General features: G+C 52.1%; 1 protein-coding gene across 2 annotated transcripts in view; it reads left to right on the top strand.

Moving 5' to 3' along the window:
* The first annotated feature begins 3,438 nt into the window (after positions 1–3,438).
* The window catches only part of GFPT2 (glutamine-fructose-6-phosphate transaminase 2), a 45,808-nt gene continuing 36,757 nt past the window's right edge, over positions 3,439–12,489 (top strand). For both annotated transcript variants that reach the window (XM_079915787.1, XM_079915788.1), the window contains exon 1: positions 3,439–3,528. In XM_079915787.1, the coding sequence (XP_079771913.1) occupies positions 3,522–3,528 (7 nt within the window). In that variant the 5' untranslated portion in view covers positions 3,439–3,521. The remainder of the gene's footprint in view (positions 3,529–12,489) is intronic.

Consider the following 12,489-nt stretch of genomic DNA (forward strand, 5'->3'; position numbering starts at 1 on the left):
ACTCCATCTAGGTATGACATCTAAGGTCTGGCCCAGGCTCCCTGAACCTCATCTGCTGTGGGGACCACTCAAGGTGCCCTTAGAATCTTGTGCCTGCCCCCAGATGCAGTGATCCAATACAGGGCTCCCAGATGCAAGCACCAGTACCCTGCATCCCCAGCTCCCTGGACCCTCCCGAGGCTTGGGAAGCACTGTATTCCACAGCTCTGGGCAGGGCTGGGTCTCTGGACAAAAGGAGTCAATATCGAGGTCTGCCTGGCATTTCTGCTCCCAGAGGGGTACAAAGAGATAAGGAAAAACAGGTCATCATCCCAGGTTGCCCAGTGGCCACAGCCCAGCTGGGGCAGTTGGAAACGGGGGGCAAGGCCCCTGATGGGAGTCCTTGGGAGCTAGTAACAGCCCAGCCAGAACTCCTGCAGGAGGTAGAGAGTGGCCTTCACCATACCACGACCCTGTAACACTCCCTATGCCCCAGCAGAAATGTCAAAGGGAAAACAGCTGAACAGGGCTTATATCAGCCTTCAGGAGATAGCAGTCACCTTCTTTGTCTTCCAGAACAGCCATGGGACTCAGCTGTACTGTGTATGGGGTGCAGGAGAGATCTTTGGGTTGTTTGGGAGAAACTAGATCAATGAGCAAATCTTCTGACTATAAAAGTTGGCTTGAGGTTGGAAAAAATGTGCAGGTGAAGAAGCCATGTCTGTGGCTGCAGTTTGCAATCCCAGTGTGAGGTCCCACCCTGCTGGCCAGAGGGGTCAAGGTCACTCCTAACAAGTGGGGTCAGAGCTAGCCAGGGTGATCAGTCTGGGCACTAGACACCTAGCACCCACTGGGAGTAAGCTCAGAGCCCTGTTCCACCACGCCCTGTGGGCTTCTGGCTCCAGCTCCTCAGGCTCACCCTTCTGGAAGCACAGGTATGGGGCCAGGCTGGGGAAGGTGTCTATGCATGGTCCCACATCCTCCCTCCTCTGAGAGGGACCAAGCCTTGGTCTCCAGATCCAGACCAGCCCCCCACTTCCTGGCTTTGTGACTTTGGTCAGATTGCTTAATTTCATCAAACCTCAGGGGACTCCTGGGCTGCAACCAGACAGGTCCCAGACACAAGGCGAGAGCAGGAAGGGGCTCCAGCCAGCAAGACCTTATGGGCTGGGGCCACCAGCTGCCTAATTGCTCCCCTGGGCCTCAGATCCCAGTTCCGACAGGTTGAAGGAATCAGGACTCTACTTGGTTGCAAATGATAGAAGTCACTTCAGAGTGCCTCAAGTGAAGATGGTAATTTATTGAGCTCTGATACTGAGAAGCCTAGCGATAGATCCTGGCTTCAGGCCCGGGTGAACCCAGGGCTCCAAAAATGTTTATCTTTCTCCATTTTAGGGATTTGCTTTGCTCTGGATTCTTCACTCTCAGACAGCCTCTACCCACCCAACCCCAAAGGTGACAAGAAGGTCCCCGGCATCACCACTCTACCCTCTAGCCAGCTGTGCCACTGGGCAAGGGACAAGCTCATCTTTTCTGCTGATTTTCCCATGTCCATAAGCAGATTGACAAGGGCCCAGCATGGGCCACACACTAATCCCTGAACCAATGCCAGGGCCAGGGGTATCTAGTGGTTATGTAGCCAGGCCCAGGCCACTGTCCTCCCAAAGGTCTCTCAGGGGCTGGTCCCCAAGGCAGGGCAGCAGTTGCAGATACCTCCACAGGGGTCCTAGCATTCATGCTCCTCTGCACCAGAGAGCTGTGAATCCCCGAGGAGGATAGGGGGCAGATGTGGACCCTGCTAGGACCTCAGGGTTCCTGCTGTCTTGGTGCTAGAAGAGGGCCTAAGAATATCATCCTATCCCCACCGCAGTTACAGAGGGTAGAGGCCCTGGGGCAGAACAGCCTGATCTCCCAACTCAAGCTCTAGCCCTCAGCCATGGGACCTTTGCACATACCAGTACCTCCCTTTTCAAGTCTGTTAACTTCCTCTGGCAACTGCCCTGACTCTATACTGACCTTCACCAGCCCCACCCTCAGGCCCAGCCAAGTTCCAGGCAGCCTGGAACCCTCCCCATCAGCCAGGTCTGTCCCTCCTCCCTATATCCCACTTGGAACCATCCGGCTCTCTGTGACACTAGACTAAGTGTCTGCTGCCCACCACTTTTTAAGTGCCACGAGGGCCCAAGCTGGATCTATTTTCACTCACCATTAGGTCCCTAGTACCAGGACAGGCATGAAGCCGGCTGCTTAGGAAAGAGGGAACGAGTGAGTGAAAGTTGACAGTGCACTGTGGAGGTTGAGAAGCAAATGCGGCAGCTCCTGAACCAGCTCTGCTGTTTCCTAGCAGGATTACTCAACCAACCCGCTCCTTACTGTCGCTGAGCCTCAGTTTCCTCAAAGGTCCAATGTGTGCAATAAACGCCTACTCCTGCCAGGGCCTGCAGAGCCTTGTGAAGCTAGAGACGGATTACATTAGGAAAAATGCTCTAGAGAAGACGTAAAAAGCTTCGTTTTTTCTCTAACACAACTGAAGAGTATCTGTTTAGAATTTCAGGACTTTTTTTTTTAAGTAAAATAAAAAACACCAGATGGCTTCGAAGTACGCAAATGTTGGGCCAGTTCTCGTGACCTTCCTCGTGAGACCCAGCCCAAAGTACAGGGGGAAGGGGAGGGGGCAGCCGGTAACCAGGCGGGGGAACGCAGGCCTCTGTGACTCACGGCGGGGCCAGATTAGGGCTCCTGAGATTAGGCCGGCGGAGCGCAGGCCAGCTGCGCGGAGAAGTCAACCAGCGCCCCTCTGGGAGGAGGCGGCTTCCTGGGTTCCCCCAGCTTTGCTCAAAACTTGGGGAATTCCGGCCTCCGACTTCCGGCTCTGCAATAAATCCCAGGTTCGAGTTCTGACACCGCCTCGGCTGCCCAATTTTGGCAAAGTCCCTTATCCATCTCTGGGCCTACCTTGTGCTGCGTCTTTGGTGCCCTGAGAGGAGTCTGGCACACAGAGGGGTGCACACCCGGAACACGTGTTATTATGCCCGACATTGTACTCTGTGACTTACACAGACTGCCTTAAACAACATTACGACCCGGGAGGTAGGTTCCATTGTTATCCCTATTCTACAGACAGGAAGGCTGAAGCGCAGAGCGATTCAGTCCCCTGCCCAAGGTCCCACGTCTACTCACTGGTTGAGTCTGGGTCTGAACTCAGGAAGCGTGCTGCCCCCACCGGCCCGTTTCCAGAATCTAACGCCGGACGCCCACGTGCTACAGCCGGGACTTGCGCCTGGGAGCCGCCCCTAGCCCGCTGCCCAGACTCCTGGGGGCCAAGTGCCCGCCGTTGTCACGACAACCGGGGGCCAATGGGAAGCGGGCAGGCGGGAGGAGGCCACGCCTCGACCCCGCCCCTGGAGGAGGGCTATGAGCTATAAGGGCCAGAGGCCGAGCGGCGGGAGCTAGAGTCCAGGAGCGCGAGGTGCGCACGGGGCTGTGCAGTGTCAGCTGAGAGTAGAGGCCCAGAGCTGGGAAGGGTGTGAGGAGCGGCCAAGATGTGTGGTGAGTGCAGCGCCCACCTGCGGCCCCCTCCGTGGCGGCCGCGGGTTCCGGCGCCCCGGCCTCTCAGAGCCTGGGCCCAAGAGCCGGGCCCTGGGGACTGGAGACGGCGCGAGATGGGGGCGTCGATTTGCCCTGGTCCCCGACAGAGGGGCTTTCACGGACTGGGCCTGCTTCCCCTTGCCCCGGCCGCCGAGTGGGTGTCCCAAGGAGGGGTGAAGGGGAGGGTGCTCAACCCCGTTCTCGAACGCACAGAGGGGAGGGAGTTGGTCCTCTCCTAGGCCTGGACCCTCGAAACACAGAGGTGTGTCCGCACCCCATGTCCAGTGAGGAAAGCGCCCCCAAGTCGCCCACAAGGCGGCCAGGCGCAAGCTAGCGCGCATCCCGGGCGCGGGGTGCCCAACGCGGCTCTTAGCCCATCGTGAACACCGATGAGAGGCGACCACACCTGCACCGTCCCCGTGGTGTCGAGAGCAGCCCCTCGTGCTCTCGGGAAGGGCCTGTGCGTCCTCTTCGCGTCCCAAAATGAACTTCTTGTCCCTAGAAGGGTTGATTCCGGATTGCCGCCTCTTCGCTGGAAAGAGCTCTCGGCGAGGCGCGGGGAAGAAGCAGCACCTACCGCCGAGCTTCGGGCGGAATCTGGGAGAGGGAGCCCTGGACTGGGAGCGGGGTCGGGCCCCGGCGTCTCGAATACCGCGGTGACTAGGCGCGGTCCCTCAAGGCTGCGGGACGGTGGGGAGGGCGGCCCGGCCCTGCGCGCACATCTGCAATTCCTTACTCTCCTTGCTGGACCGCCTCCGCTGGCTGGGGAGAGGGCCGAGAACTTCTGCTGGGACAAAAGGTCACTGTGCATTTTTTTTTTTTTTTCCTTGAGTGGGATTCAGTTTCCCATTCCAGCCTCCTGTGGCTGGAGGACCTGGTGGAACTTTTGAAGCCATGAAAGGCCTCTGTCTGACCGTGCTCAGGGCTGCTGGGGTCGGGTGTGCCAGCAGTGAGCCGTGGGCCAAGGTCTGTACAGGCCTTGTTTCTGAGGCCAGGCGCTCCTGAAAAAGTGAAAAAGGACAGACTGACCAAGGAGCAGGCAGCTGACTTTTGGGGTGCAGCCTTCCCCAGGCCAAGCAGACATCAATTTAAATTCCTGAACCCTCAGCAAAAATGTCAGTACTCCTGAGTGTCATTGGTAATGTACATATAGGGCTGCCGGTAGGCATTCCTGGGGAGAGAGATAAGGCAAAGGTGGCAATTTTGCCAAGAAGCTTTGGGTTCCAAACTCCTTAGTGTGGCATTCAAGGCCCTTGGCCACCTGGTGGTCTTAGAGCCAGACTGGTGCACCAAGACCCTCCCACTGGGTCTGCCCCTCCAGCATGAGCAGCTTCCCTCCCTCCTCCTCTCAGATGCCCTCCGCCCCTACCACCACCCTAGCCATCCTGCTTCCTATGTATACCCACCTTTCTCTGTTGTCCTTCTGAGCCTGGGGGCGCTCAGACTCTCAATTCTGAGTTTGTTCCGCTTTCTTAAAGGGCTGCTGTGTTTTTGGCCCCTAGGGAAAGGATGAGCTTTGGTTTGTAACTACCTGTGTCCTCCCAACAGGGCTCCCTGCTGGCACACCCCACCCTCCAGTCCTCAGTGAAGTCTGGGAGTCTTGTGGAATTCCTGCATGGGAAAGTTATTTCCTTTTCAAGTAGCCAAGAGAAAGTCTCAGCTGGGTGCTAATGTGCCTTTAACATCTTTCTGACACTTGCTGGAGCACCCCTTGCACGGAGGAAGCTGTCCTGGGCTCAGAGCTCAGAGCAGCAGATGGCTAAAATTGAACCCATTGGTGTAGTTTGTTTGTGGGTTTTTTTTTTTTTTTTTTGGATTATGATCTGTGTATATATGGCAAGTGATACTAGTTTTCCTTTATGTTTGTTTTCTTTTGTAATGAATTTATTTAAGTTTTAAAAACTTTGGTCAGTTTTATAGAAAAATATTAAAGAAATGATTGTGCTTTTGGTACAAGGATAGTACAAAAATTGTGAAGGTGCTCCTGGAATAAACCACTTACCTCTTCACTTTACATTTGGGGAAATTGAGGCCCAGAGAGGTCTGTGCATACCTTTGTCTGAGCAGTTGTTTTAGGTCTTTTCTCTGGACTGGCTGTAGCCCTGCTGGGCTTGAAGCCACCTCAGAGCTCAGATCTCTGGGGCTGGTTCCGCAGTGGTCAGCAGGGGTTGAGCTAAAGGCCTTTCCTTATCAGTTCCTGATGACCGGGCTCACAGTGCCTCCTGCTCTCCCTTGTCTTTGCTGCTTCTCCCACAGGAAGCTGGACCCAGTTCTAGTTGATCCTCCACACACTAAGCAGATCACCCTCAAAGTTTTAATGAACTGAGAGTTTATCTGAAGCAACACATAGGTACTCATGGGTGCTTTTGTTGACATCTGGGAATTGCTGGCATTTTGCTGACTTTCTGCTGATGAAAATGTTACTATATTCCCTCTCCCTCCCTACTTTCCCCACTCTAGAGAATAACTGCTCCTGGAGAGGCCCTGTTTTCCAGGCCCTGGGGCTCTTTGGGCATGGTCCTCCCCTCAGAGAAGGGGCAGGTAGTTGGAGGGGCAGTCCAGAGGCTGACCAGGGATAGAGTAACGCATGAGGTAAATGTTGCCATAGAGGGAAGACCTAGGGCACGAGCTGCAGCCTGGCAGCCCCATATCAAACCGGCAGCCAGACACCTTTCTGTTTGGTGCACAGAATTTAAACTTTTTTTTTTTTTTAAATTATTGTAGTTACCAAATAACACAATTGGGAGATTTCACATTAAATAGGTAGGATTTTGACTTCTCTTGAAAAAATCGAAGATGAGCAACTCTGAGTCCATGTTTCTGAATAGTTTACAGTGATCCCTGGGATGACAGGTGCAAGCTCCCCATTTCTCCCACCCTGACCCAGCTGCCCCACTCACTGATGGTACCTGATGGCCCCCATGCAGTCTGAGGTTGGGACCCCAGCACAGTGGAAGCAGAGACACTGACTTTCCCCAGAAGAGAGAGAGGGACCTGGGACAGTGTCACAGGCCTGATTTCAAGTATGAGCTCTACAGAGAGAAGAGGGTGATAGGTGTGCCAGGCTGAGGGCACAGCATATGGAAGGGCATGGCGGCATGCGTGCTTGGGGATGTGACAAAAAGGATTGCATGTCCCGTCTATGAATTCTTAAATCTTCCCTGTCCTTCATTACTACACTTAGTCATCTATGAGGTGGGAAAAAAAGACTTGAAGAAGAAAAAATTCTTAGTTTTTGTTGAAGGTAAAGCCCTTGCCTTGAATTCATCATCTTTTGTATCAGCTCCTCTGACTGCTGTAACAAATTGCCACGAACTTGCTGATTTAAAACAACATAAATCTATTTTCTCACAGTTCTGAAGACTAGTTGTCCAACAATCAGTTTTACTGGGCCAAAATGGAGGTGCCAACAGGGCCCCACTTCCTCCGGAAGCTCTAGGGGAGAATCTGTTCCTTGACTCTTCCAGCTTCTGGTGGTTGCTGGCATTCTTTGGCTTGTGGCTACTCATTCCAGTCTCCTCTTCCATGGTAACATCACTTTCTCCTCTTCCATATTAAATCTCCTTCTGCTTCCCTTTTATAAGGACACTTGTGATTTCATTTAGGGCCCATCTGTATAATTTAGAATAATCTCCCATATCAAGATCCTTAACTTAATCACATCTATAAAGACGCTTTTCCATTTACAGATAGATTCTAGGAGTTAAGACCTAATATTTTTGAGGACGATTATTCATCCTGCTACAGTTGGGTTCTTGCTTTCAGATGCCTTCTGCAAGAATAGTCCAGTGTTGCCAATCCCAGATGGCTACAAGAATGTTGACCAGAGGGCTACCAGCATCTGCACCACACACACCCAACTCCTCTGGTCCCAGTCAGAAGGTGAATGTAGGCATCAGTTAAATACCCCTTCCTTCACTGGCATCATGCCACACACCCAGATGGACCAAATAGTGTTCATACTTTCTCTAAAAGTCAGTTCCCATGTCATATAAATATCTTGCATCTTGCTTTCCATGTGTGTACGTGATACCCTTCCCACTCATCTCTTCTCTGCAAGAAACAGGCATGGTTTTATTCCCCAGAATCAAGAGGGGCCAGGACACACACCCGCACCCACACACAGTGTGTTTACTGCACAGCAGTCTTTCAGGAGAACTTGTCAAATGCTTACGGGGACTCGCTTGCCTCTCGTCTTAGGTGAGGAAACAGCAATCCAGGGAGATTACTTGGCTCGGGAAAGCTCATCCTTTTGTCCCAAACTTCTTTTGGCTCTCAGAACCCTGTCATATTTGACACTCCCTTCCTCCTTATAACAGTTCAGTTCATGGATGGATGCCTCAGAAGAGACTGGACTGGAGTTGATGGGGCACAGACTCTGGGGTCAGGACGCCTAGCTTGTTGCCTCTCCAAGCCATAGGAGCCTTGAGAAACAGAGCCCCCTACACAGTAGTGTGCAGATAAATGTTTAACAACCGGCTCTTTGGTTTGCCAGTTTCTATGGTGTGAATGCTCTCACGGTGGCTAATTTCAGGTCACCAGCATGAGGTCCTTGAGCATGGAGTTGGGAAGAGATGCACACAGTTGGCTCTTTGGAGCCAGTCTTAGCAGCTCTTTAACACCCCTGCCCCTACTTATGGGACTTTTATGGCACTCTCTGGAGGGCTGCAGAGAGGCCAGCTGGGCGGCCAGCCAGGCAGGGGCTCAGCATGGCCTCCACCCTCCTCCACATCCTCCTTCTCCCCCCGCCGCATCATCATGCCATTTCCCCATCAGTCTTATTCATCAGGGGTTTCCCGAGTTCTGAGAAACCTTCTGGACATTTTGTGATATAAGATTAGTAAATAGTGCTTTTAAATTGAGGAGTTATTTTTATATTTAGCAAAATTTGCTTATAAAGGAGTAGTAACTTGAGGTTACAAACACTCTTGGGAGAAAGTTCTGAAGATTCATTAGGTGCAAAGCCAAGTAATTTAATCTAGTCATCTGCCTCTTTTTAATTTTCAAAGGAAATATTTCACTGGAAAAAAAAAGTCTGGCTTTTTCATAGCTGAATTTGGCAGTTTGAACTTCTTTTTTTTTTCTTGAAAGTTTTTTTTAAGTACAATTAAGAGTATTTGTATGTTGCTTCCCCTTTGTTTTGGTGAAGCCCTAACGGGACAGGGACACCAGGAATTTTCTATTAAAAAGAAAAATGCCTTGCCCACATTTACTGCAGGAAGCAGAGTCCCCTGTTATCTCAGGGATTAGAGTGTTGTGGTAACTTGAACCCTTGGAGTCCCAAGGAGGCCTGAAACAGGGTAAGTCTGTCCCCAGAAGAGCCAACCCCCTCCTGACCCTGAGCCAGGCCTGGGGACTCCTCTGCCTTTGTGAGAGGACCCAGCTGAGCGATCTCCACCTTTACTCTTACTTCTGTGAGGAAGCAACAGAAATTGTCCTTCCCACTTCATGAATAAAGTGGCCTTCCCCAGTCTGCACAAGGGAGGCCTGGACATCCAGAGAGGCCACAGCCTCCTTTTGCAGCCCTTGCTCCTGACCCAGTGGCCTCCCTTTCCTCGGGGCCTCACCTGGAAGGGTATACTGCCCGCCTCCCCTGGCATGCCACACACACACTCAGGAATTTTATGAGGCATAAATCCAACTGGCCATGTCTTCCAATTTGGGACTTAGAATATTACCTAATCTCTAGTAGACTCACGGACTAAGGAGGTCAACCTCTTCAATTCTGAGAAGCATTGGATGGTGGTGGAAAGAGTGACCTTGGTCTGGAGAGGGTCCCATCCTGGCTGGGTGGTGACATAGCTCCAGTGGAGTGAGCCTTACTCTGTATGAGGTACAGGTGGTATCTCTGCCTGGGACTGTTCACCCTCAGTCACAGTGAGGACAATGTCTTTCATTGGGAAGCTGATTCTTGGAAAGATGGAGAAGTTTTCCAAAACGATAGCCACAGAATCATAATGTGGACCCTAGCCCACCCACTGTAAACTTAGACCTTCTTCCCTCATCCTCTAGGCCCCAAACAATCCCTCCCCCCATCCAATACCCCGAGCACCCCAGGGGTTGTAGAGAAGGTTCCAGGAGTTCAGTGATCCTAGTTCTGGCTGGGAATCCAGAAACATTGCCCCTCCATCTTGTCATTGTCATTATCTGTCACTTGAAGGTCAAAGCTCCCCTACCTGCATGGATGGACCTCTGTGGTGCATTTGGTCCTGAGTTCCTACATGATCTCTCAAGCCATATTTGGAGGGAACATTAGAATTCCCAGACCCCCCCAAGGTGGGCTGGGTTAAGGAGCCACAGTCCCTTCTTAAAGGGCTCGTGTCCATCCTGCATCACATCTACAGTCTCTTCTGGAGTCCCTCTGAATTTATCTGGATTTTTCTACCTTTGGAACCTTTTCTCACTCACTTTTCCCATCAGTTTTAAGAGTGGGACCCTGAAAAGCTGTTTCGAAGCTCTGGATGCTAGGATGGCAGTGTAGGCAAGGGGTATACACTGAGCTGCAGTGGTTGGGCCAAGGCAGCCTCTGCCCCAGGGCTGGGCATCTCTCCAACCAGCTTGGAGGTATTTCGCCATCCCTCTTGGTCAAGGGAGGTGTGTAGTGGGAGCCAGCCTTGCTGTGGTTGCCTCTGCCCTGTGAGGAGGGGCCTACATGGGAAGAGAAAGGTGGAGTTAGAAGCAGGAATGTCCCGGGGAAGGAGTGACCTCCCAGGGGTCAGGGAAGGGTGTATCAACATGGCCTGGACCTCACCAGGGGAGCTCTGAGTGTGTCCATCAGAGGCCAGATGGGCATCTCCCCACGGGCCAGGCCCCCTCTGCAAGCTATTTCTCATCCCTTGGAGTAGGATTCTAAGACAGGTCTTATGCTAATTTGGGGGTAGCAGTGATGAGCCCCCTGCAATCAGGTGGACCTGGTTGTGATTTACTCAACTCTTTGGACCTGGAGCCAGAGATGCCCTGTCTGTCCATGGGAACCACAGCCTGGATATAGGCATTGTGAGGATTAGACAAGATGAGGTTATGAAAGTATTGGCACATGGAAAGACTTCATGAGTGGTGATAGTGGTGGTTGTGATTTACTTTGCAATCCCACCCAGTGGAGTTCCGGGATCCTTCCCCAGGACCTGGTTCATTTATCTAGAAGGCTCTCCACTCTATTCCTAGGGTCCTCACAGTGCATGATGGTTGGGGGTGGGTAATGCTGGGGCATATACGCCTTTGTGCTTGAGTGTCTTAGGGTTACCTTTAGAGCAGTGCCTCACTGCCCTGGTGAAAGGAGCTAACACTCAGGGACACCAGACTCAGCACTACCCACCTCTCTTGCCTTTCTGTCCCTCGTGCTTACACTTGGGGGTTCTCTCTGCTTGTCCGTGGTTGAGGGTGGCTGTCTCCAGCCCAGCTCAAAGGTCACCTTCTCTGATCAACGCCCCCCACCAAATCCATTCATTTATTCATGTATTCATTCATTCAAAAAGTAGTTACTGAGCACCTAAAATGTACCAGGCTCTGTGCTGGGTTCTGGGAATATAGCAAGGAATAAGACAGATAAACAAGACACGTGTGGTCTCCATCCTCATGAAGGTTACAATCCAGTGGGGAGTCAGACAACAGACAAGAAGGGAAGTGCTATATAGGAAATAAACAGGGCCATGTAACTTTTTAAAAATCGGGAGAGGAGAAGGCCTGTGGGTGAGCTGTTGGCCACCTTTGCAGAGAGCCGGTCCAGGAGCCTTCTGCCCCTTTCCCACCTCTCAGCTCTCAGCCTCTCTGCCTGCAAGTCTCCTGAGGGGTCGGGTGGTCCCTGTGCATCATGTTCTCTCATGACTCGCCTTGCAAGGCCCCCTGACTGGTCTATCTTGGCACTTCGCAGCACGCAGCACAGTGATGAAGCCCCTGTGGGCCAGAGAAATGTTTATGGGATGATTTACATCTTAATCAATCTGTAACCAGATCACACATTTGGTTTAATCATCATTTCCCCAAGTAGAAAGCCAAAAATAAATACCAGTAAACTGGTACTATTTTCCTTGTGGTTTTATTTAATGATAATTTCTCAAGGGCTTCCTCTGTGCTGTATACATACCTGCATTTGTGCTGCATGCTCCCCAGGAGGAGGAAGCTCTTTGCCTGCTCCATTTTCACAGATACAGACACTTACTATGCAGCAGGCACTGTTCCTCTTGCTTTACAAAGACTCCCATGAATTCTCACAACAACCCTAGGAAGTAGGTGCTGCCATCACCACGCTCCACTGGGAGTTCAGTGACTTGCTCCAGGCCACGCAGAAGCAAGGAGTGGGCTGGGATTTGAAATGGATATTTGGCGAAGGTGGTAGGCCATAGCTGCCACCCTCTGTGCTTCTTGCTGTTACAGACTAGTGAGCAGGCGAGGGAGGAGGAACCCAGGCGGGGTGCCCCTGACCCTGTCTTTTTACGCACTGGACCGTGTGCTCAGACTGCTTTCTGCCTTCTCATGGCTGTTGTCCCTCCAGGTGAGCAGAGCTGGGGAGCCACGGTGAAGTTGATTGGGCTAGCTGACAATCCTGTACCCAAATTCATAGAGCGGTACATGGTAACATACTACATACAGGCACATGGCAAAATATCCTGACTGTACAAAAGGGACACATGCAGTGGGAGAGGAGTTTCTGCCTTCTGTCCAGCACGCTCGTCAGTGGCAACCACTGCTCCTTGGGTCTTCCAGGAACACGCTATGTGTCTCCCTGCCCCACCTTGGGTAATTTACAGATGTTCTGCAGGCCACTTTTTTCCCTTGACACATCTTGGAGATGTAGCCTGTTTTCCAAGAGAACACACAGCTTCACCTTGTTCTCTGTATAGGGCTGCCTGCATGTGGCCCTACAGTGGCCACGTGTGGCCGTGCCACCACTTACCTGGGCCCTGCCAGGCATCAGGCTGTCCC

This window comes from Stenella coeruleoalba, assembly GCF_951394435.1.
Source record: "Stenella coeruleoalba genome assembly, chromosome: 3".
Classification (NCBI taxonomy): domain Eukaryota; kingdom Metazoa; phylum Chordata; class Mammalia; order Artiodactyla; family Delphinidae; genus Stenella; species Stenella coeruleoalba.